This window comes from Urocitellus parryii, chromosome 3, assembly GCF_045843805.1.
Source record: "Urocitellus parryii isolate mUroPar1 chromosome 3, mUroPar1.hap1, whole genome shotgun sequence".
Lineage (NCBI taxonomy): Eukaryota > Metazoa > Chordata > Mammalia > Rodentia > Sciuridae > Urocitellus > Urocitellus parryii.
The window spans coordinates 163,250,969-163,277,091 of record NC_135533.1 but is presented as its reverse complement, the minus strand read 5'-3'; the positions used below and the strand labels follow the sequence as shown (position 1 = coordinate 163,277,091).

At 46.7% G+C, this 26,123-nt stretch overlaps 1 protein-coding gene across 1 annotated transcript in view; it reads right to left on the bottom strand.

The window, feature by feature from the left end:
• Window positions 1–3,417: 3,417 nt before the first annotated feature.
• Adamts9 (ADAM metallopeptidase with thrombospondin type 1 motif 9) overlaps window positions 3,418–26,123 on the bottom strand; it is a 154,532-nt gene continuing 131,826 nt past the window's right edge. Inside the window, exons 34-40 of the mRNA XM_077796192.1 lie at window positions 25,687–25,781; window positions 25,507–25,601; window positions 25,269–25,402; window positions 22,930–23,021; window positions 16,338–16,442; window positions 5,969–6,063; window positions 3,418–4,105 (exon numbers count right to left, since the gene is read on the bottom strand). Of these exons, the coding sequence (XP_077652318.1) occupies window positions 5,974–6,063; window positions 16,338–16,442; window positions 22,930–23,021; window positions 25,269–25,402; window positions 25,507–25,601; window positions 25,687–25,781 (611 nt within the window). The 3' untranslated portion in view covers window positions 3,418–4,105; window positions 5,969–5,973. The remainder of the gene's footprint in view (window positions 4,106–5,968; window positions 6,064–16,337; window positions 16,443–22,929; window positions 23,022–25,268; window positions 25,403–25,506; window positions 25,602–25,686; window positions 25,782–26,123) is intronic.

The following is a 26,123-nucleotide window of genomic DNA, read 5'->3' as shown; positions in this document are numbered from 1 at the left end:
GACACAAACCAAGTAAGCCCGAGGGGTGCCCAGGAGCCTAGGAGCCCTGGGGCTCCCAGACACGCACGCACGCTGTGGTGCCATGAAGCTGACTGAGAGCACGGGCGGCGTGTCCTGGCCCATCCGGAAAGATGAAGGCTCTGTGACCAGGCTGCCCATGGAAGAGCCTGGACTTGGCAACAGCTCACGTCTGACCGGCTGTTCTGTCATAAGAAGCCCCACAGGGCATGATGAAACCGGGGATTGAACCCAGGGGCACTCAACCACTGAACCCCATCCCCAGCCCTTTTTATATTTTATTTAGAGACAGGGTCTCACTGAGTTGCTTAGGGCCTCGCTAAGTTGCTGAGGCTGGCTTTGAATTCATGATCCTCCTGCCTCAGCCTCCCTCCTCCTGCTGAATGTGGCTCTTTTATTTAAATGTCTTCTTGTCTTCCCGGCAGCTCTGGAGGCTGAGGCAGGAGGATCGGAAGTTCAAGGCCAGCTGTGGCAACTTAGCAAGACTGTCAGGAACTTAGTGAGACCCTGTCTCAAAATAAAAAAATAAGCCACACTGGGAATGTGGCTCAGTGGTTAAGTGCTCCTGGGTTCAATCTCTAGTACCAAAAGAAAAAAGAAAAGCAAAAAAAAAAAAAAAAAAAAAAAAAGAAGTAAAAAGTTCATCGAATGCATAAATTTTGAATAAAATAATTCATAACTTTAAATTTCTAAGTTACAAATGAGGCAAACCTTATTCAAAAGTATTTTAGTAAACCTTAAAACCCAAGTTGACCAATAAATAAAATCACAGGACCAAACTAGGCTTGGTGGTGCATGTCTGTAATCCCAGTGACTCAAGAGGCTGAGGCAGGAGGATTGCAATTTTGAGGCCAACAAGTTAAGGAGACCCTGTTTTAAAATAAAAAAATAAAATGGGGTAGGGATGCGACTCAGTGGTTAAGTGACCCTGGGTTCAATCCCTGGTACAAAAACAAAACAAAAACTTAAGAAAAACATAGGTTTTTTTGAACAGTAAATTAAATACGAATTGCATTTCCTACACACAAACCCTCCCTCAACCACACTGTGTGGTTCATGTCAATGGCCCCAAAGGCACTTAAGCCTAAGTCCTGACAGAGTGCACGACACCACTTACATAGGCAGGTGCACATTTCTATGCACAGGTACATTTTGTTTCTCTCCTCCTAGTTGGTGCCCCCTCTATGACTCTTTGTGCCTTATGTCCCAATATCACAGTCAGAATGAAGTCAAACTAGCTGGGCCACCTCCCCGGCGAAGCTCATGCCCAGGGCCACAGCAAAAATGCTCTTCTGGTATCTGATACTTGGCATTAAAATAGTCTTCCATGAAACAGACCAAGTTCGTGGCCTGGAGGTATTTTTAATTTTGAGGCACAAATGCAAAGGGAGCTGTCTGATCTTTGCAGGGCTCAGGCTCTACCGACCGCCAACGCCTCGGCCCTCGCCACCACCCAAATGAGCAGAACCCAGCGACAGCGCAGCAGTGCCACTGCTCAGACTCCCGCCATCTGTTGGTGACAGGTGGTTTCCACGCCCACTGAGCTGGGTGGCAGGCTTTGAGGGTGACCCGCCGCCGCTTTGTTCGCAGCTATGGAGGCACATAAAGAAGAACCTCTACCTAAAAGAGCATCATGCTCCGCCTCGGGCTTTCTTGGCCGCTTCTCTCCATGGATTCTTTTGGGGGGCGGGGGCGGATATCCGAGATTGAACCCAGGGACACTTAACCTCTGAGCCCCATCCCCAGCCCTATTTTGTTTTTTATTTAGAGACAGGGTCTCACTGAGTTGCTTAGCACCTGCTTTTGCTGAGGCTGGCGATCCTCCTGCCTCAGCCTCCACAGCTGCTGGGATGACAGGTGAGCGGGACCGTCCTGGTGAAAGGATTCATTTCTTTTGTTCAAGCCACTGAGCCAGTGGCAGTTAGAGCAGCCTCATCAGACCAAGCCTCTAGAACAGCGGTCGGAAATTAATAGGTGTGCAATAAACAATATTTGGGTAAATGAATGAATGAGCAGGACGCTGCTGCTTTTGCCGTCTCCCTTCCATGGCCTGCTTTCTGGTAACTCACTGGGTTTCTCTAAGGGACACCACCACCTCATTTTCAAAGCTGTCAATCCCTGGATTCTAAGTGGGTGCTCAGTCCCACCCCCTTCGACAATGTGATTGGTCCAGATGTGGCATTGTGGCCCAATCAGAGCCTGTTGCCACTCATTCAAGCTCGGGACTATTTGCTTTTTAAAAAAATTTTGTTTTGCTGCTGGAGATGGAACTCAGGGGTGCTTAACCACTGAACCCTTTTTACTTTTCACTTTGAGACAGGGTCTTGTCGAGCTGTTTAGGGCCTCGCTAGTTGCTGAGGCTGGCCTCAAACTTGAGATCCTCCTGCCTCAGCCTCCAAATTGCAGGGATTACAGGTGTGCCTCACCACACCCAGCCCAGTCTGGCAACTTTAAAAGACAGACAGTCTTATTCCAACTTGAGTCCAGAATCCAGAAAACAAAGGGTTTGGATGTGGTCATGGTATTTATTCATAATATGTTTTCAACATGTGTTAATAATGGAAAACAATACTTATTCATACACTGAAGATACCTCTCCCTGGAGCACTGTGGAGTTTGCTTGGAGTTGAATATGGCCAGGTGTTTTTTTTTCCCCAATCTCTTTGGTTTTTGGACATGGGCAGAGTTTTTCAAACCAAGGGTCTTCCATGGGCCACTTCCCTTCCAATCAAGTTGGAAGGGCACAAAGACCAAGGCTTCCCCACTTCTTGGAAAGAAGTAATAAAATGTGGATTCACAGAAGATCAGAAAGAAACCGGCACCTTGTGTTCCAAAGTCCATCTCTTCACACAGCATCGGATACTACAGGCGAACGGCGGGGTATCAGGCCAGTCCTCAGCAAAGGAGAATCCTAATGACTCAGAACCTTCCGGAACATCTCCAGGGTGTGCTGAAGGACACTCGTAGGCTGTGCTTGCTCAGTGACCTTGGATGTCACTCTAGAATACCTTGGCCAAACAGTGTGAGGATTTCAATGTCCCAGTGTGTCTCTGCCAAATCCTCTGTCCCAATGCAGAGAGACCCAGGAGCCCCACACGGAAGCGGCAATACCAGCGAGAATAAAGTTCCACTCTCTTCCAAAAAAGGCATGTCCAAAACATAAGGGTGTCGTTGGTCTTATTCTATCCAAGTGACTCTGTCCACTGGAAACTGTCTTTCTGTTGCTCCCTTTTTATTAGAAGTCTGAAAGTCACTTAAATACATACAACATTAGCACCAAGGCAGCATACATATATATATATATATATATATATATATATTTTTTTTTTTTTTCCCAGAGATCACATGAAACCGAATAGCTACTGAATATAATTCCCAGTTGGCACAGTCTGCGTGCCATGTCACTAACTGGTTAGCTAATGAGACTCATTGGCTAACGAACCTTTTCCAGAAATGCCCAAACTGCCCTTGTACGACTCTTGTAGCACCTTGATGATGGGATGGCTGGATTGTTTCAAAACGCAAATCACAATGTAAAAAAAAAAGTATCAGCAAAACACGGACAGATAAAAAGTAAACCGCAGTGTACCGTGATAAGGAAGAGTCACCTCTGTCGTAGTCCTACATATAACGTAGAGTACGTAAAACGCAGTGGTCTTGACTGCAGGGGACAAAAGTGATTAACGTGAAGGCAGTCACAATAAAATCATTTTACGTACAAAAATATTACATCACAATAAATAATTTCAAACATATAAATATTAAACTTTACATCATCAGGCTATTCCACAGGTTGAAGATCCCTGATCCAAAATGCTTGGGACCGGAAGTGTTTGCAGATTTCAGATTTCGTGATATTTGCACACACGGAATCTGATGTTCAGATTTTTGGACTGAGGATGCTCAACCTGCACATATATATATTTATATATATATATATGCATATGTACACACATATACACACACTCTCTCTCACACACACACGAGCATACAGGCCTCTCACACACACACAGGCACCCAGATTTAAGGTGGAGGTATTGCATGACTATCCTTCATCCATCCCATAATGGCTTCCTCTTCAGAGCACCTGAAATAAACAAATCAGAAAATGTAAACCTTCTGCCTCAAATGTCAAAAGCCAAAGAGTAGGTAAGCCATATATTTTTACATATATAGTTTTAAAATGACACTATTATTTTCTACTGATTTAAAAAAAATATATATTTTTTTCTATTTTGGTATCAGGGGTTGAACCCAGGGGCGCTTAACCACTGAGCCACATCCTCGGCCCTTTACGTATTTTATTTAGAGACAGGGTCTCACTGAGTTGCTTAGGGCCTCGCTAAGTTGCTGAGGCTGGCTTTGAACTAGAGATCCTCCTGCCTCAGCCTCCCCAAATGCTGGGATCATAGGTATGTGCCACCTCATCCAGCTATACTCAATGAATTTTGCCAGCATTAATTTTGTTCTCCTTTTTCTGATAACAAATATGTTCTTGTCCCTTAGGAATGATGTCTCTCTTGAAGCTATCAGTCACTTGACTCTAGGAGGGTATGTGATCTCAGGCCCTTGGATATTGTGATTGGTTCAGAAGTAGCTATGGGACCCAATCAGAGCCAATCAGAATTCTTTTGCATAATGGATGCTGGGGGTGAGAATTTATTGGGTCATGAGCTATGATGAGGATGATGTCATTCTGGAGCTGCCAGGGACCATGGTGTGGGGGAGACCATCTGTCTGAGAAAGAAGTTATTTAAGAGGCAATCGCTGCTGATCAATAAAAAAAAGAAAGAAAACCAATAACTTTGTTTGAGCCTCTGGACGCAGCCGTGCCCAAGCCAGCCACTGGACATCTTATTTATTTAATATATTTCCTTTGTCCCTTGTAAATAGAAATAATTCCAATTTAAGAACATCATTTCGGATGTGGATACTTAATTAAATATTAAAATGCTCATAAATGTCACATAAGTACTCCTGTGTCAGGTTTTCATAAAGAGCTGCTGAAAGATCCGGGAAGATTAGGAGGCCCACGTGAGTTGGCTGAGCTTGTCCCTTGCGGCTGAACACACCAGGACGATGTTAAAACATAAAAATAAAAAAATAGTGACCAATTCCACCCTGCGTCCAGCAGAGGGAGCCCGCGCCAGCATGATGCGGTTAACCAGGGACTGCGGATCTTTATGCAGGATTTCTCTTCCCCAAGAGAAATTTCTCTTCCCCGTTTTGTTAAAATGCAGATTCTGATTTTTGTGGGTGCAGGGTGGGGTCTGAGACTCTGCATTTCAAACAGGCTCCCAGGTACTGCTGCTGCTTCTGGTCCCAATGCCACACTGTGAGTGGCAAAGCTGGTGGCACTGTACCTTGGCCGAGAGCCCTCCTGAGCACTTGGAGGGACCGTGAAGCCGCTTTTTAATAGATGTGGGCCTCAGCTTCTGTAAAGCCCCAAAGCCTCACTTCATGGGTTCCTTGGGAGAATTCGATTAAATCATGCCTGTAATTTGCTTAGCATGGCGAGGACTTGACAATTACCATTGCTATTATTATTATCATCGTATTCCTGGACAGTAGCTCTCAAAAGATGGTCTGTGTGCTCCCTGCATTAAAAATACAGATCCCTGAATCTGCCTGAAGCAAGACTCCTAGAGATGGAGCCTGCCGGTAGAGAAGATTTTAAATACTCAATGCAGAGAAATTGCATTCATGTGGCCTTGGGAGGGACCTCATATTCAAGGGTGGAGGACAGATGGCCTCACTCATGAGAAAGCAGATGGGCAAGAGAGAAAAAGATAGGATAGTATCAGGCCAGTTTCAGTACCCTTACTAGTGACCCTGACTGGGGGAAATGACTGGCCCACAGCTGCTCCTCAGTAGGCGGCAGAAGAAATGGTGGGGGTGGGGGGGTATGAGAAAAGAGAGAGGAGAGACAGATCAGAGATGGAACACATACCTTAGCTATAAAACTTGCACCTCCAGGCCAGTACCAGAAGATGGAGTGCATTTTCCACAGTAACCACCACATTTCCCTACGACTCGGGTACCATCCTGCAAAGAGACACATCAACTTAGATTACCTAACATTTTCAGAGCTCACAACACCTTTTGTGAAAAATCATGATTGTACACACAGTAGGCATGACCTTCTGAAATTAAATGAAACCTAAGATGCTCACCAGGGTCTAACGCTGGGGTTGGCCAACCATGGGATAAGGGCCAAATCCAGCCAACCACTTGGTTTTTCATGGTGGACGAGCCAAGATTGGTTTTTACATTTTAAAATGGTGGATCAGGGCTGGGGTGGTGGCTCAGTGGGAGAGCACTTGCCTGGCATGTGTGAGGCACTGGGTTTGATTCTCAGCACCACATATAAATAAATAAAATGAAGGTCTATCAGCAAGTAAAAAAATATTTTAAAAAAGTCCATCAACAACTAAAAAACATTTTTTTAAAAAGTATTTTTTTTAAAAAAATGATTGATCAAAAGCAAACCAAGAATAACATTTTTTTTGACATGAGGTGATTCTATCAAATTCAAATTTCAGTGTCCCTTAGTAAAGTTTTATTATAATCAGCCATGTTCACTATGTTACCTAAACTCTATGGCTACTTTCACTTTGCAACAGAAATGAGGAGTTAAAACAGCGACACTGTTTTAACTTGATACATCTTATTTATTTGTTTTGTACCAGTGCAATCATGAAGACAGATGAAGAAAACAAGGGAAAGTGGGCTTTGCATGCTATACTTTTGGGCTGGGATTAGGGGTCCAGCTCAGTAGTAGAATGCTAGTCTTGGGTTTGATCCTTAGCAACAAATAACCATTCCCCTCCCCCAAATGAATGTTATACTTTTAGGATATAATGGCAGGTAGGTTGTTTTGTTATCAAATTTAGATGACAAAGCATTGCATTCATTATGTAATGACAATATAGTCTTGCTAAAGAAAAATGATATACACCAACATTACCAAACTAAAATCATCACAAATATTCCCGTAATGGTTTAGAAATGTATAAAATGTAAAATGGGGTATATTACCAGAGCATGATTCTTACCCAAAAATAAAATATGAAAATGAGTAAGTCTCCAGTTTGCTCACTTGTTAGTTTGGCAAGGAAAACAATTTATTCATATGAATTAATGTGAACTAATGACACCTTATTTAATTGCAGCAGCTCAAGAAATGTGTCCAGCAAAAATAAACTAATTTAAGGAAACTACCCTTTTGGCAAGAAGAATTGCCCCAGAAAGTTGAAAACGTTGGCAGCCATGCCAATAGGTACTTAAGAACAAGGCAGATGATTTTGAGTGGGTTTCTTAAGTTCTTGATGAGTCAACAGATATTACTGATACTATTTAGGGGCTGTTGTCATTTGTGGAGACAAGGGCCAATCTGAACTGACTTACAAATTAGCCTTTATGAATGGCTCATATGAAACAAGCATGGGTGACAATATTTCAATGAGGTTGAGAAAAAACACTCTTGCAGAAAAACTGAAGTGGAATCTGCTAAGAGGTGTTGAAACAGATTGTGGTAAAACTAGGTTTGGAGTGCAAAGAGTTTTAGTTGGAAAACTTACAAAGCTTGTGAAACTGTAAGATTTAAAGCCTATGGTTATTCATTGTATTATTTATCAGCAGGTACTGTGTGGAAAATAATTGAACCTATCAGGTTTAATAATGTATTGAATATATAGTATTGTCAATATAGTAATGTCAATCATGAATTGTCAATAATTGAATATATAGTATTACCAATGAAGTATTGTCAATATAGGATTGTCAAGAATTAATTCATTTGTTATAAGTTAATCATCATCAGTCTTGTGCCTTTTTAATTTTGTAAAAAAACTAGAAGCTGAATACCTTGACTTGTCTTACCACTGCAGTGTAATCACTTAGCAGTAAAGTTTTATTTTGACTTTTGAGCGCAGGACCCAGATTAAAAGTTTTCTGAGTAAGAATTGTTCCCAGTCATTCCAACTGGATGCTTAGTGTTTGAACTTTAGTCTTGCTATAGACTTGGCAATACTTCCTAATGAAGTATACCTAGGGTGATATGGCAAATCTGCAATTACTGGCGAAACTCCTACTGTGGTAAGGGCATTTCAATGACAAGGAACATTATTTAAATCACAAGTAATGTTAAGCTGCTTTAACACCTCCCCAGACTGTCAAAAGTTAAAATGAAAAAAAACCAAAAAAACTACATCTCATCGCACACAAATTTACAGTGGTTGTATTTTCTGAGTTTAAACGGCAGTGTGATTTGGACTTTGATGTAAGTGCAAAGGAAATGTTCATATTTCAAAAGTTCATTTAGCTAGGTAATTGAGGAGCTTCCATTTCATTTTCAGCTGCAAGTGTTTAATGGTGATTAATGTGCAATGAAATGATATGCTAAAAGGCAAATATCAGGAGAAAACTCCAACAGAATTCTATACAGGCCTGCCAAACCTTGAGTACGCTCAAATGAAATTAGACAGCGTGGACAGATATAGGTGTCAGACAATATGTAGGCATGTAAAAGAACACTTTGCAACAGGCATGAATTAGATATGATCTCATTTCAGATCTGCATCAACAGGTAAATATCTACAATACATTTTGATAACTAGAGAACACTAATTAAGCCAAATGTTTCCTCCACCAATACGCCAGTCTTCTCATTGGTAGATTTGCATTATAAAAAAAGTACTCAATCATTACATGATGCATTTATCCAAAATTTTTACATATTCTTTCTCTCTTGACATATAAATACACATATGACATCACTGATTTTGCTTCTTGGTCCTCAAAGCCTAAAATACTTGCATTCCGGCCCTTTCTTTGTCGATCCCTGGTCTACAGACATGCGTAGTTTGTCTTTGACTTTTCAGATTCATCTTGTGCTATTCTTTCCTTCACGATGGTATTTCTTTGGGCTGTTCTTCTGATATGCCCCTTAGAACACAGGGCCTCTGCACATGCCCAGTCTCTCTAATTGGAACTTTCTTCTCTTTCCCTGCGTGTGTGCATTATACCCACCCCATTATTTGCCTAATAAATTCTTCAGAATTCAGTCAAAGGTCATCTCCTCTAAGAAACCTTCCTGACCCAGTTACTCGCTGCACAGCACCCTGCAATTGGGCAATTAAAAAAAAAGTTTTTTTTGTCTTCTTGCTGGAAGGTAAGCATCATGATGCAAGGTGAAATTTCTCTCTGTACTTGGGATTGAACCCAGGGATGCTGAACCACTGAGCTACATCCCCTGCCCTATTTTGTATTTTATTTAGAGACAGAGTCTCATTGAGTTGCTTAGGGCCTGGCTAAGTTGCTGAGGCTGGCTTTGAACTCATGATCCTCCTGCCTCAGCCTCCTGAGCTGCTGGGATGACAGGCATGTGCTACCATGCCTGGCCTAATTTCTCATTAAAATCCAAAAGCATCCATAACTTAGCATGGTGTGTGGCTTATAGTGATGCCAAACACATATCTATTAATGGGTAAATGAGTGAATGAATGAATGTGGCTGAAGCTGCCTTGTGTTTCTGAAATGTGGAACACTGCCTTGCTTTAATGCTATAATTGTTTCTGTTAATTGTAGCATTGCATTGCATTATGTATTTACCATGTCACTTAAATCCTTTTCCACCTCCCTCTCCAAACCATGTTCCACTATTTCTGCTACTGGGACTAACACAATGACGAAGAGATCAGGGTCTTAATTTCAGGGTGTCTTTGGGCTGTGTTCCCAGAACTGGGTGAAGGGGTATGAAGATTTGGCTCAGGTAGCCCATCTGTGAAGCCTCCTGCAAACCAAGGATCCCCTCCTTTTCTTTTTATAAAAGAAAGTAAGAAGTGTGGGGGAGGAGGAAGAAAACAGTGAGTTTAACTATGAAGAAGAACAAAACATTTTCTCTTTAGTTTAAAACTGAAAGAGACCCTGCCTGGAAGAGTTCTTCCTTCCTTCTTGTTGGGACGGAACCAGGACCTTGCCAATGCTAGGCAAGGGCTCGGCCACTGGGCTCCTCTGAGCTCAGGAGAGTTGTTTCTAGGACCCTACTTGGTTCTGGTTTTAGGGGTCCATGTTAGTTCTGGAACTAGTTGGTACAGGTACTAGTTGGTACAGATACCAACAAGAACTAGGTTTGATGACAGAACAACTGATCCCCTAGCTAGGAACTTCTCCCAGGCATGAGTCTAGGGCTGGTGCCCTTCAGGATGCCACAACATGCTAGAAAAGCCTTTAGGATCCTCAAAGCTAAGCTTTACCCAAACTCTCCTCATCCAGCAGAGGAGGTAACTTGAACCAGATTTGCCTGGTACTGGCACTGCCTCTCTACACAGGCTCCTGAAAGCCTTCGTGTGCTGGGGCATCTGTAAAATGGAAAGCACGAGAGTTTCTCTAACGTGTTTGCCGTAAGCACTTAATAAGTGCTCAGCAAAGTGCTTGGCCCAATGCACATCGTGCTCAGGAAGGGTTTGCTCTCTTGATCATAAAGGCATTGGAGGGCGGGGGGCTCTCCATCCTGTTTTCCTGAGGACGAGAAAAAAATGTGGGTAATTATAAGATTATAAAATCGAAAGGTAAACGTGGTTCAGGCTTCACGCCAATCCTTTATTGGAAGTCTGTTAATTTGATTTAGGTAAAAGCAGAGCTAAAATTTATTTTTACTATAAGATAAAAAAAAAAGCACCATACCAAGCAAGCAAATAAGATAAACACAACATTGTCATGGAGACGGTGTCTCTTTCAGGGGGAAAAAAAAGCAAAAAAAAAAAAAAAACAAAAAAAAAAACAAGTAGATAAGAAGCATCCACCCACACAGCATGCAGTGTTAATTTTTATTCCTTCATTAGAGTGGGCCTTCCAGAATTCTCTTTTCAGCTAATGTGCAATTAGCGTAGTTGAAACTATTACATATAAGTCAAACGGATGGATCTCTGTTCCATTAAGAAGAGCTTGTATTTTACACTTGGCACTAATTTTTTTCTGCGTTCTCAGTTATATAACTAGGGAGTGACTACCGTGATTTAGGAAGGCACGTGCTTGTCTGATGGCAGGGCATTTACCGGTGTGTCTTTGGAGGGCACTGTAAGGGGAGCCTGCTGGGCTGGAAGGTGGGCAGTTTGCTGAGAAAACCCACAGAGATCCTAAGTAATGGACACATGATTTCAGGACCCCAAACCGAAATGTTAGGGTTGAAATCATGTGCAATGAAATTTGCTCTTGACTATTGGCTATTGCCCATGGACACTATTCATATACATATATGTATGCATATGCACATATACACATACATATATGCATATTCCAAATTTAGCCCTTGACAGTTATGTATATACAAATATATGTATAAACATGGCTGGTTTCTATAAGAATGTACAGAATAAAAATGCATGCATGGCCAGATGTGGTGGTGCATACCTGTGATATCAGCGGCTCAGGAGGCTGAGGCAGGAGGATTGCAAGTTCAAAGCCAGCCTCAGCAACTTAGCAAGGCCCTAAGACAGTGAGACTCTGTCTCTAAATAAAATATAAAAAGGGCTGGGGATGTGGCTCAGTGGTTAAGTACCCCTGGGTTCAACCCCAGTACCCCCTAAAAAATTAAATTAAAAAAGAAAACCATCTTTCATTAATATTTAATTCCAAAACGACTCTGATGGCCCTTTTCCTAATGCAAAGAATGTCAGGTAGATGGCAGGATGTAGAGAACAGTCCCCTGTCCCCTGCCCCTGCACATTCTCCAGGCACACAGGGTACACAAAGCCCCTTGCCCTCCTGGCCAGGAATTCCCCCAACCCCAGGGCTCTTTGTGCTGCCTGGCTGTACAGGCCTATTCTAGAACCTTCTCCTGGACTTGCATTAGAGGAGCAGCTCTGAGAAGGGCATTTGGGCCTGCCAGGGGATTCTGGATGGGCTGGAAGGGCATTTTTGTATCCTGAGCACATTGGTGAGTTGAGGAGCTCTCCCCTGGCGGAGGAGCTCAGAATTCCATCATCTTCTCTCAGATCTCACCTCTGGGCCATGGTCCTGCTTCTGTCCATCTGCCTCTCATGCAGAGATCTGACGGATGAGTAGAAACTCACCTGCCCTCGTGCAGAGATCTAACGGAGCGCATGGAAACCACTAGGCCCTGTGCTGAGTGGGCGCAGCCAAAGCATTGGCCTAGAAGTCTAGAGTGGGCCCACGTGCACAGGCTCACTCAGCTCACACCGCAGTCCGAGGTCCTTCCACCCAGGCAAGCTCACTCCCTAGTCTGCTCTGCCCGCCTGCGACATTCACACGGAGACCTTGTGACACCCACAGCCAGGGCGCCACTTCTGTTATCTTCCTGGAGACACCAGATCAACTTCACTTCCTTACTCCATTAATGCTTCTCAAGAACCCAAAGAGACCACGAGGGACACTACAGTCTGCACGGCACAGATGGAGAAAGCAAGGGCCCCCTTCTCCGTGCAGCCACTGAGGGCCTGACTGTGGCACCCAAGGCTGGGCCTGCTGCAGGCTGGACTGAGCCCGTCACCCAACGACGTTAGGCTTGTATTCCTCTGCCCACCTCCTCACCTTGCTCTCCCAAGAACTGACCTCACTCTTAAACCTCGCTGTCCCAATCCTTTGTGATGTGACAGCCGGGAGGAACACACAGAATTCATGCCTGTAAACTGCCCAATAAATAGCTACAGTAGCCTTCCTCTTATCGGAGGTTTAACTTTTCACAGTTTCCACTATCTGTGGTCAAGGGAGGTTCAAAAATATTCAATGGAAAATTCCAGAAACAATTCATGAGTTTTAAAGCGTGTGCCAAATTGGAGTAGTTTTCGCCATTATATTCTGTCCCAAACAGGATGTGAACCATCACTTTGTCCAGTGTATCCGTGCTATATATGCTAACCCTCTCCTTAGTCACTTAGTGGCCATCTATCAGATGGACTTTCATGGTACCACAGTGTCTGTGTTCACGTAAACCTTATCGAGTAGCCCAATGCTACATCACAATGGCGACATCCCTCACCTCACTTCATCCCATCCAGTAGGCTCTGTGTCATAGACATCATCACAAAAAGGGTGAATGGGTACAGCATGGTCAGATATTTTGAGGGACTACATCTGCATAAATTTTACTATAATATATTGTTATAATAGTTCTGTCGTATTATTAATTATTGTTGTTAATATGTTACTAGCTCCATGGTTGAGTGCCCCGGGTTCAATCCCCATTATCTAAATAAATAAATAAATAAAATACAACTTTCATTAATCTTTAATCTCCAAGCCACTCTGATTTATAGATAGCACTCTTCCAAAATGGCACACATTTAAAAACATATGAATCGTTTGTTTCTGGAATGTTCCATATGCTATTTTTGGACTTCAGTTGACCACAGATACGGTGCCTGATTTATTAAGTTAAGCTTTATCGTAGATATGAAGGTACAGAGAAAGACCTAGTGATTCTAGGGTCTGGCACTCTCTGAGATTTCAGGCACCCCCTGGGAGTGAAGGAGGAACTAGTGTATTTGAATTACAATCATGGTTATTTTTCTGAGGTGAAAGTAGGAGAGAGTTATTTTCATGGCACACAAGGAAGTCAACCACAGGGAACTTGGTGTGGAGGCTTCTCTTTGACGGGTTTTGCCCTGGTGGTGAGGCAACACCTCAGCTCTGCATGGGCCCCAGAGATCCAGTTCCACCTGAAAGTCCTGATTTTGCTTTCTTTGAGTGTTGCCTGGGGAAATATTTTATTGCTAAGCAGGTTTGGAAAAGGGAGGCTTTCACCTTTGGAAAAGAAGGTGTTATAAATGGCCAGGGCCCACACTGTAGAAGGCTTGTGCCTCGGTCCCTTAGGGCAAGATTGCAGTGAGCATCCGGTGGGGGCAGGTTATTTCACCATTTCCAAAGCGTCTCCCATGCACACTGGCTCTGTGGGGATATTAAAAAGGTGTGCCTATGACAGGTTTCATGGTTGATTTAAGTTAGGTCAGTGGTTCTCAAAAGAGGGTTACTGACCCGAGCACCAGCATCACCTGGAAACTGTTATAAATGTACAGTCCTGCTGGGTGTGGTTGGGGTGCCTGAGGACACCTTTCATCCCAGTGGCTCGGGAGGCTGAGGCAGGAGGATCGGGAGTTCAAAGCCAGCCTCGGCAACTGAGTGAGGCCCTAAGCCACTTAGAGAGGCCCTGTCTCTAAGTAAAATATAAAAATAAGGTTGGGGATGTGGCTCAGTGGTTGAGTGTCCCTGAGTTCAGTCCCTGGTACCAATCAATCAATCAATCAATCAGTACACACAAAAACCAACAAAACAAACCCAAACCAAACCCAAACCCCACGCAAACTCTGTTGAGGCTCACACACACTCCAGCCTGAGAACCACTGCCTGAGGGGAATGTGGGTTTGAATGAAGTCCCGTGGGTTCCTTCCCTGGGTGCTTGCTCCCGTCTCCAGCACTGCATGCTCCCTGTGACTCTTCAGGAAGGGGATCCCACGTGCATCCTTCCAGGTGAGGCCGGGGAGCCCCATCGTCACCGAGCACCCTTAGGGGACCCTGTTCTGTGGTCTAGACTGAAGGTCAGCCACAGAGCAGCACTTGTCCAGGCTGCCAGAAGCCAGGGGGCGTCCCAGACCCGCTATTCATAAGGAGAGCTCCACAGGCCCTGGAGATGAATTTTGAGCTCAGGCTCTCCAAACTGTCAGAGAACACACCAAGATTAAAAAAAAAAAAAAAAACAATGGTGACAGGCTATTGTCAAACCAGCTTCCTCGGCTCAGGCAGAGCCCTCCCTGCAGGTGTGAGGAAGAGCCTTTGCTCTTCATTCTCTCCATAAGGTGGCGCTCCAGGCTTTCATTATTTTGTTTCCCCTGAAACTGCAGTATCCTTGCCAGGGGCCAGCCCGCCATCACCACGCACATTATGCAGTTTACTGAGATGGTTGCTTCCCCACACCTACAACCATGATTTGGATATTTTTTTTTTTTTTGATACTGGGGAGTGAATCCAGGGGTGCTCAACCACTGAGCCAAATCCCCAGTCCTTTTTTATATTTTATTTAGAGACAGGGTCTCAGTGAGTTGTTTAGGGCCTCGCTAAGTTGCTGAGGCTGGTTTTAAACTGTTGATCCTCCTGCCTCAGCCTCCACAGCCGCTGAGATCACAAGTGTGCACCACCACGCCCGGCTGGACAGTCAATTTTTATTGTTGTTGTTGTTCTGGGTCACTGAAACAATGTATAGTTTAAAAACACAATAAATATAGTTTTATTGTACACAATAAAACTATACTAAACTTTGTTTTTCAATAATAATGATAATAATAATAAAACCCATAATGCACAGTTGCTGGAGGAGAGAGGAAAGGCAAGAATGCTGTAATCTCAGGCACATTCTTAATCCCGGGTACTGTTTCCATTCCTTTCAGTGCTATGAAAATATTTAATGATCAAATTGGGAGCAATCGATATGGCTATTTAGTTAGTTCTAATGGAGGTCAGTGATTGATTGGCTCAGGCTGAGAAAACAAGGAGTGAGGTGAAAAAGGGATCAGGAAACAGATTTCCTCCAAAAAACAAAACTGGGTGTCTCCCTTCCCAGAGGCAGGGCACTGAGCTGCTTCCGTATATTCTGATTTTGACTAGGCAGAATCATTATTGATAAGATTGCCACATTGAGTGAATAACGTCCACATGGCCCTTGGACCACACCTGGAGCACAAGATTTAAAAGCACTAACAAACTAGAGCAAATAAATAAACGAATTAATTTTAAAAATAATAAAATAAAAGCACAAAAACATTATTATTGTACAACCTGCATATGTATCCCTGATTGTCCAGAGATATCACTTGATACGTTATCCCTTTCTCCCAGACCCATTTGAATGGCAGTTGTCTCTAAAGATTTAAAAAGGGGGGAGTGGGTGGGAGGGAGGCATGGTGGCACACACCTGTCATCCCAGCAGCTTGGGAGGCTGAGGCAGGAGGATCTCGAGTTCAAAGCCAGCCTCAGCAACTTAGCGAGGCCCTAAACAACTCAGCGAGACCCTGTTTCAAAGTAAAATATTTAAAAATGTCCGGGGTTGTGGCCACAATGACTTGTTGCAAGGGCATGTTAGAGGCTTCTCCCTGCTTTTAGCCTCCAGGCCAGGCGGCCTCAACCACTGGGGTGGTTCACACAGTCACAGCCCCATGAGGCTGCCACCCTGGACTTCAGTCCTACACTTTCTTCCCGAAACTTTGCAAAGAAATAGCAGAGCACACTCGCCCTAGGCACCACCACCGTGGCTCCAACACCTAAGAGAGGCTGAAAGCCAGCCCCGCCGTGCCACCCCGCAGCCTTACCGGGGACTTCTTGATGTCGGAGACGGCGTAGTTGCCTTGCGAGGTCCACCTGGCCGAGTCCGACAGAGACAGGCCCGTCCCGTGGAGGTTGATGCTAAACCGACCCTGCAACACAAAAAGCCAACACGAAAAGCCTTTTTAGCCCACGTGATGTCCCAAGCCACCGCAAGGGGACACCAGGAGAGGTGCCTGGGAGGGAGGAGGACGTTCATGAGCTCTGATGGCCCCTGATTGTGGAGGGTATTTCGTTTGGGGCAGGGCCAGGCACTTTGCAAGCATCGCCTCATTTTTCCTCTCGAGAGCTCTGAGAAGGGGTTTCTTTACAGATGGGGAAACTGAGGCCCGGCGGTGCGGTGTCCCCGCTGGAGCAGGAGGAGGGAGGCTCATCCCGGCCTCACTTTTACATCCTCCTCCTCCTCCTCCTCCTCCTCGACTCGGCCTCCCTAGCACGGCCATTCTGGTGTTGCTCACAATTATCAGATTCCTCCGGGAACAAAATGCCACCGTGTAATTTTTCTAACAAGATCTCGCTGCCAAAGCGTCCTGGCCTTCGAGCTCCCCGGGACGCTGGGCACAGAGTGGCCTCGGCACAGCGGGGCGGGACTTCAAAGAGGAGGCGCTTCCCGCCGCGGCCAGCAGAGGGCGCGCGTGGCCCGCGCAAGACCGCAGGGCCCGACGGGCTGCTCCTTCCAGGCCAGGGACACAGTGCGCAAAGGTTTCCCGGGTGGTTTGCAAAGCATTTATTCCTAAGGCGTGGAGCAGCAGAGCGATCCTCTGGCTGCTCCCTCCCTCTGTTTCTCTCTCTTAAAAATGACCCTGCAAAGGCTTCTGGAACCGGCTGCTTCTCGGAGGCTTCCTCCCTGGTGAGCAATTTCAGGGCTGGACATATTCTCATGTGCAAGCTCTCTGATTCGGGCGCCTCAGGGCTTTCATCAAGGCACTCCTTACAGAGCAAAGACAGAGTGGGAGCGGGTGTTCACGAAGACAGACCCCAGTATGAGGTGAGCTGTTTTACCAGCAATTATATCCTGGACAGTTTTTTTAGCATCTCAGAATCTCAGTTTGTCCATCTGTAAAATGGAAGGTAATAATAAAAGTAACCCCTCTGTAGTGAGAGAGAAATGAAATCATCCCCAGGTAGGGAGCAGAGATGCAAAAACCCTGATATCTGTCCTGCATTCTCTACTTGTGTCGTGAGTTAGTTTACTTTCCCCAGTATAACAGTAAGCGTATTGAAGGCAGGGCCTTGGTATTGCTTTATGCATATTAGTTATGGTTTATAACATGACTAGTCACTTGATGATGATGATTATTGATATTTGGACTATGGGGGTGTTCTACCACTAAGCTACATCCCCAACCCTTTTTATGTTTTTTACTATTTAATTCTGAGACAGGGTCTCACTGAGTTGCTGAGGCTGGTTTTGAACTAGCGATCCTCCTACCTCAGCCTCCAAAGCTGCTGGGATTACAAGCGTGCCCCATTACGCCCGGCCTTGATAGACTCTTAATAAATATTCCATTCTAGCTGATCAATGAGATGTGCAGGACCAGGACTCTCCTCTCCCTGCCTGTTCCATAAACAAGAGCTGATGGACCCCTTTGGAGCCTTAGATTCCACAAACACAAGATGAGGACAAACAGGACTCCTATCCCTGGAGGAGACCAGAGGGCTTGGTCTGGTCTCACCCACAGCAGCTCTCAACCATGGGCAAGATTCTTGCTGCCAGAGGAAACCCTTGTCCAGAGACATGTTTAATCATCTCACCTGCTGGCAATGAGAAGAGCCCGAGGATGCGTCTCAGCCCACCACAGAGAGTCTGCCAGCCCCCAGGGTCCAGAACACTGCGCATGGGAAGCCTGGGGAGGGCTGGATCTCTGGGGAGGGCTGGATCTCTCTAGAATGCCGACTCCTGTGTTCTCTTCAGTGTGGTCTCTGGCAAACGGCTCAGCCCTCCTGAGCCCAGGTGTAAAATCACCTAGTGAGACCTAACCTGTGACTAGGAGGCAGAACGCTTGTAATTTGTCACCTGGCAGAGAGTAGGAGACATTTGGAAACTATTTTTGGAAAGATTTTCATGACAGTACTACACAGATGTCAGGCAGCGGCCTCAGTACCCAGGTGTTGGTGTTGTGGGGGGACTGTCCCCGATTGTCCCTTAGACCCTGGGTTCTAGCTTCTGCATCCTCCCATCTGGCCGTTTGCTTAGTCGCTGTCATTCATACCCGGAGCTGCGGGTCTCACCATGCATAATACCCAGACCGCAAAGTTGCCAAGGATGGGTTTTTTAAAAAATATTTTTGGCTGTAGATGGACATCACACCTTTGTTTTATTTGTTTATTTTTATGTGGTGCTGAGGATGGAACCCAGGGCCTCACACGTGCTAGGCAAGCGCTCTGCCGCTGAGCCACAACCCCAATGTGATCACCTTCTTTGCAACCCCTCTGATCCTGCTTCCACTCACACCGTTTGATCCCTTGTGTGTCCTGTCCCAGCGTCCAAGTTCCTAGGGAGTCCAGGCCGCTGACCTGGCTTCTATCCCAACAATGGCCCCAGCTCATCTGGGTGTCCCGTGTCTGAGCACCTGATACAGAGTCGACCAGCTCTGTCTTCTCAGCAGGGTAACAAACCCAAACGCAAGAGAGATGGTCCTCACACTCCTCCTGCTTTTTCTGGATCAGGAAACTGCAAACATCCTGGCTAAGTATCCGTACTTTGAAAGCTGAAGACTGCCAAAGAGGCAAAGAGCTTATCTGATGTCTTTTTAGCTCCATTCTGGGACACCTTTGCCCCTAAAGGCTTTACCTTCAAGGCCTAAATGGCGTAAGAGTTGTAGCTATTACCTCCTGTTGCTGATTTAAAAGAGGGAAAGTAATTAAGAGTTAGGCACATCCCCTAGAGATCTGCAAAAGACGTGCTTAGGCCAAAGAGAGATCCTGTCCTCTGACCTAAAGAATATGAGGCAGAAATCTTGCCTGGAAACAGAATCAGAAAAGACATCTAGCCAGGCGCAGTGGTGCACGCCAGTCAACCCAGCAGCTGGGGAGGCTGAGGCAGGAGGATCACCAGGTCAAAGCCAGCCTCAGCAACTTAGTGAGGACCTAAGCAACTCAGTGAGACCCTGTCTCTAAATAAAATATTAAAATATGGCTGGGGATGGGGCTCAGTGGTTGAGTGCTTCTGGGTTCAATCCTTGGTACCAGAAAAAAAAAGACATCTACTATCACAGATATGGATTCAGACACACTTGGGATCCAATGCAGCCTCTCCCATGCGCTGGTTGTGTGGTTCAGACAAGAACCAAACCTCTTCCATTTCCTCACCACAGAATGCTGGGCTATGGACCCAGGGAGCCTGGTGCCTGAGACACAGAGGAGGCTCAGAATAGCAAGCTATGAGTGCCAGCAAGGGTGATCCCAATAATGCACATGCCTGATCAGGGTGACCGTCTCACATACATACACTCCTGCCATTTCTTTTTTTTTTAATTTTTTAATTTATTGGTACTGGGCATTGAACCCAGAGGTGCTTAACCACTGAGCCCCATCCCCAGCCCTTTTTTGTACTTTATTTAGAGACAGGGTCTCGCTGAGTTGCTTAGCGCCTCACTAAGTTGCTGAGGCTGGCTTTGAACTCGTGATCCTCCTGCCTCAGCCTCCCCAGCTGCTGGGACGACAGGCATTATTCACCGTGCCTGGCTCACTCCAGCTTTCTCTGGAGGCGAGAGCGCTTCTGTTGGAAAAGAAATACTCTAAGCAACAGGAAGAAGAGTCAGAGTCTGAAACAGAGAATCTCTCCACTGGGGAGATGGTGCAGGGGCAGTGCCCTGGCCTAGCACGCTCAAGGCCTGGAGTCTGATCCCCAGGGCAGGGTGGGGGTGGGGGATCCAAACAGAGCCCCTCTCTGGTTTCTGCACAATCACCAGGAGCAAGGACTCATCATTTTCTCCAGAGCAGTGTGCACAATCGTTCTTTCTGCAAACCTTTCCCCGGAAAACGGATGTGAGAAGCTCCCCTCTCTCATCAGCACCCGGGGCTCCCTAAACGTCTCAGGAATGGAATCCCAGAGGACACCGTGGGGTTTGAAAAAAATACCCAAGAGCTCCTCCCCGGCTGGGGCTTTTCCCCTTTAGCAATTGCGTTCTTCGTCAGAATTCAGCAAATCCATCAGGCCATTTGTCTCTGAATTATGAAAATAAATGAATGCAAATGACCCTTCCTTCAGTCATGTTTCCCAAAAGATGAGCAGACAGAAATAGGAGACCTCGGAGCCATGTGAAAGAGGCAAGGCAGGCCCATCTATGAGCCATTAAGACGCGACCCGTAGCACCCGGGTGTTGAAGCCAGGCGGCCCTAAAGAAACAGCACTTCAAACGCTTTCAATCCCTGACCAGTAGAGGAAAGGCCCCTTTTACCATCAGGGCCTGTGTTTACTTTCTTCCTCCCTGAAGAGCTCTCTTTTCCCTTCCCTAAACGTTTAGCGATGGGGGCTGAGAAAACACTTCCTTAAAAGAAAACTCCCTTGTGTTTGTCTCGGGCCTTCTCTGTGGTTGGGGCTGAATCCATCCATCCTACGGGAGGCCAGGGCCTGAGCACAGCCTTCTGTCCTGATCCCCAGACTTCTGAAGGCCAAGTGGGAAATTGCCAGCACAGAGTGGAATAACAGCTTTGTGAAGACCTCACATGGACCAAAGAAAAACCCAGGCCAAGTTCCCTGGACCAGAATGCACAAGTTCATTAGGTTTTGTCCTGCTTCCCAAGCGGAGAAGCTTCTTGCAAAGACTGTTGCTTGTTTTGCAAAATTAGCCTGGGATGATGATTCCAGCATGTCTCAAAAGGCCACACTTCTGGCTGGGTGCCGTGGTACATGCCTGTAACCCCAGCGACTTGGGAGGCCGAGGCAGGAGGATTGCAAGTTTGAGGCCAGCCTCAGCAACTTACTGAAACCCTGTCTCAAATAAAATAAAATAAGATCAAAACCAAAAAGGACACACTTCTGAAGAGACTTGAAAGGGTAGAACTACAGAATGGACAGATCCAGTAGAAGATGATGAATTTGCACTTCTGACCTGAACATTGCAAATTTTATAGACCTGAAGTAGGACTAACCGATTGGGCTAATGACATCCACAGAGCCCCAAGCTTCAGTCCTACCAGACTTCTAGAACATACTATTACATCATGGTTTTTAGTTTACTTGTTATTCTCCTCAAACAGCTATAAATCCCTCAGGAGATGGACATTTGTGGGTCTCTACTAACCAGAATGGTGCGTATCAGAGAGATCAATGATCTGCTAAGATGATTCTAGAAGTGTTCCGATTACAGAATCAAAGGGATCCATGTAGTGCTTGCAAATTTTGAGACCCCCAGGTTCAACATTAATTTCTCAAAAATGTTTAACAAAATATATCTCACTAGTGTTTAGAAAAAGGTTCTTCCAGACTTTGTTTCCACTTAGATGTTTTTTAAAACACATCGGAGCTGGGCATGGTGGCACACGCCTGTAATCCCAGCAGCTTGGGAGGCTGAGGCAGGAGGATCAGGAGTTCAAAGCCAGCCTCAGCAACTTAGCCAGGCCCTAAGCAACTCAGCACGAACCTGGGGGCTGGGGACAGGGCTCAGTGGTGGAGGCCCCTGAGTTCAATCCCCCGTACCCCAAAACAAACAAACAAAACATACACAACACACAGGAACTTGGGAAGGGCTCACTGTGGCGCAGGTGCTCAGCAGGCACAAGGCCTGGGATGGATCCTCAGCACCACAAAACCCAAAACCCAAACCAGAGAGGGGACATAGCGAATACGGCACTTATTTTTGATCGCTAAATCCATAAGCATTTTCTACATTATGCAAACTTCAGAATTTTGAGTGGCTGAGCGGAGTGCGGTGGGGCCCCTAAAACAGGCTTTTTAGTCAATGGTGAGCATCTCTCTCCAACTTTCCTTTCAGGGACATCAGACTGGCAGCCTGAAATCAATCATGGGGCATTTTTTTTTTTTTTTTTTGTACTGGGGATGGAACCCAGGGGCGCTTAACCACTGAGCCACATCCCCAGCTCGTTTTAAAAAAAAAGAAAATTATTTTTTCAGTTATAGGCGGACACAATATCTTTACTTTATTTCCACGTGGTGCTGAGGATCGAACCCAGTGCCTCAGGCATGCTAGGCGAGCACTCTACCTCTGAGCCCCAGCCCCAGCCCTTTTTATTTTGAGACAGGGTCTCACTGAGTTGCTTAGGGCCTTACTAAGTTGCTGAGGCTGGCCTTGAACTTGTGATCCTCCTGCCTCAGCCTCCCAAACCACTGGGATTACAGGTGTGTGCCACCATGCCCGGCTATATCTGGTGCCTTTTGCCTGAACTCAGAGATCAGGCGTGCAGCTCTGGTTACTTTGCTGGGAACCACTCTGGGAATGGAATCACTGGATTAGACTCTGCACAGATTTGCAAGACCCGCTAATGCATGTGTCCACACGCCCTGCAGAGAAGCTGTTCCCATTTCATCCTTGGAAGCATATGCCACCGAGGAGGGTGGCCCTGGGGTAGGCAGGGCGTGGAGGCTGGGTAAGGGGCGAAGCTCTGAGGACATACCTGTGGACACTTGGCAGCACTGTAGCAGTCCCCAGCTGTGGCAAAAGGCACGGGGTGCCCTTCACTTGTCCTTGCAAACTGTAAGTCAGTGGCTGTTGGAGGGGAGAAAGGGTTAAGGGGAGAGGAAGAGAAGGGGGGGGAGGGAGGAAGAGAGGGACAGGATATGAGTGAGGAGAAAGAGGGAAGAAGAGGAGAAGAGGAGGAGTGAGCAGGAATGGGAGAGAAAGAAACAATTCCAAGGATTAGCCAGTAACTGGATCCAGATGTGCTGCGGGGGTTCCTCCTTAGATCTGTGGTTCAGAGACAGAGCTGCGCTCCCGGGGTTTATCAGCACTGACTGTCTCCCCCCAGTATGGAAGCCCAAAGGGAGTTTCTTGCGACTTTGGAATCTAGTCCTACATAAATAAATAGGTGAGTCTCCTCCCTGAAAGGCAGGACCCTGAGGGACCTTCTGTCACTCTGCCTCCCAGGCTTAAGGCTGTGGCCAGGGGAGCTTTGCCAGCCACTCAGGGCCTATCCCCCGAGGGTCCATCTGTCCTTCTGTGGCCTGGGCACCCTGATTGCCAAAATGTAGAGCAATTAGAACCCACATCTTGAAATGATTAATGGCAGTTTCCCAAGTGTAGCTAACTGGAGTTTTTTTTTAAAAAAAGGAACAAGAAAAAGCCAATCAAAATACTGCTGACCCAGAGCTTGCGTTTTTAACCCTGCCGTAGCTCCAGAGCCCAGTTCTGCAAACGCCTAGGAGCCATCAAAGTGAGAAGGCTGTCGGACATGTCTTCTGGTGGGACTGGAGGCCGGAGTTTATTTATCTTCCGCTCTTTTCTTTTTCTTTTTGGTAACTTGAGATTGAATCTGGGGGCACTTAACCACTGAGCCCCATCCCCAACCCTTTTTTATACTGTATTGAGAGACAGGGTTTTGCCAAGTTGCTTACAGCCTGGCTAAATAGCTGAGGCTGGCTTCGAACTTGCGATCCTCCTGCCTCAGTCTCCGGAGCCGCTGGGATCATAGGTGTGCGCCACTGAGCCCAGCCGGCTTTGATTTTTTCAGGAATGGCCAAAGCCCTTCATCTTTCTGCAGAGAACCACACTTGGGTGGGAGGGAAATGGGAGAGCTTTGTTCTGCAAGCTGAGGTGCCTTCCAAGGGGAGAAACTGCAGTCCCTGTGCCTTGAGCCCTCATCAGTCTGGCCGAAGGAAATTAAAAATATGTTGGAACAAATCAGGTTGAATCTACCTCGAGAGGAAAAGCCATGCATATTCTGGTTCAATTTAATGAGGAAAAATTCATTATTCATCGTTTCTGTTTTTCCTCTGTTGGAGGGAGCACGTTTGGATAGCTGAGCTGTCTCTAAGCACTCTGGTGATTAATGTCCCCAACAGAAATGCAAGGTGGCCAGAGCATGGAGCAGCCCTCCTGCAGGCTTGTTAGAAAAGGTCACTCCGTGCTCCATGTTTCTTCTGGAAATTGACAATCAGGTGGAATACGTTTCCGCCGTGTTTGGGGGGCACTGTGCTGGTGGGAGCTGCTGGGATAAAATCTGCTCAGCTCTGGGGCTTTCCACCTGTTGACTGTTCTGGAAGTTTCTGCGTCCACCTTTGCTTTCCTCACACTGACACCCCTGTGCCTGGCTGACCATGTTTTTTTCTTTTTCATTGTTTGATTGAGCCCAGGGGCACCTAACCACTGAGCTGTGTCCCCCACCCTATTTTTTAATTTTTATTTTGAGAGAAGAGCTTACTAGTTGGCATACAGTCTCCTTAAATTGCTGGGGCTGGCCTCAAACTTGCTCTCCTCCTGCCTCAACCTCCGTGAGCAGCTGGGGTTACAGGCGGGTACCACCGTGCCCTGATCTGGGAGGGGAGGTACAGGGGATTGAACTCAGGGGCACTCACCACTGAGCCACACCCCTAGTCCTATTTTTGTGTGTGTCTTAGAGACAGGGTCTCACTGAGTTGCTTAGCCCCTTGGTTTTGCTGAGGCTGGCTTTGAACTCCTGATCCTCCTGCCTCAGCCTCCTAAGCTACTAGGATCACAGGGGTGCGCTACCAAACCAGCCTGAGTCCTTCTTGATCCTCATGTCATAGCAAGTGTCATTTGTCTCTGGTTCTGTCCTGATTTCCCACACTGCATCGGGGTCTTTCTAAGGGACATGGGCCTCGGTCATTCATCACAAATCTGCCAGGTACAGTACAGGGAGTGAAGACCAGACCCTGCCTCGGGGCATCCTAGCTAGGGACTGTGGTTACCGAAATGCAAGCTCTCGGGCCTCGTGGCCTCTGCGGCCTCCGGCCTCACCCCCCTCCCCCGCAGGACAGTGGGTGGCCCGGAACTCACTGACTATCTGCATGCTGCTGAGGTCCAGCCGGATCTTCTGGAAGCTGGAAAACCCGGCCGCCGTGTAATCCTTCCTGCACGGGCAGTCGTCGCGGCGGCTCCCGTTGTAGGGACACTCGGTGGGGTTGTGCAACCTACGCCACGGAGAGGAGGCTCAGACAGGAGGCTCGGGTGGGGACAGCCCGATTTCCTGGGGCTCCCCGGGTGTCTCCTGGCTGTTTCTGAGCGGCTGTCCTACCTGTGCCCGTAGACCTCAGAGAAGTTCTCGGCGTCCCCGCGGGCCAGTGTCACGTACTCCTTGGGGCGGTCCGACTTCATCCCGGAGCAGAAGACCTGGGGAGGCCGGAGGAGGCCGTGGGGAGCGGTTCGGGGACACAGGACGGGTGGGTCCCCAAACACGCTCCCGGATGACACTCACCTTCAGGGGCTTCCCCCTGATGATCAGGAAGTACTCGCCGTCCTCTCTGGCACCGGTGAGTCGTTGGACCTCCCTGCAGTTCTGGGGTAACTGGCCTGGAATACCCGAAATGCAGAGAGGGAGTGGATGCGCCCAGATGGGTGGGGACCGACAATAAAAAGGATGGTGTCCTTGGCACCAAGATGTATGAGCAAAGGGGAAGATTTCTTTAACAATAGCGTTAATAGTGCCCGCCTCTAATCCCAGAGGCTGGGGAGGCTGAGGCGGGAGGATCGCAAGTTCAAAACCAGCCTCAGCAAAAGGGAGGCCCTAAGCAACTCAGGGAGACCCTGTCTCTAAATAAAATTCAAAATAGGGCTGGGGATGGGGCTCAGGGGTCAAGTGCCCCTGGGTTCAATCCCTGGTAACCTCCCCCCGCCCCCAAAAAATCCTGCCAC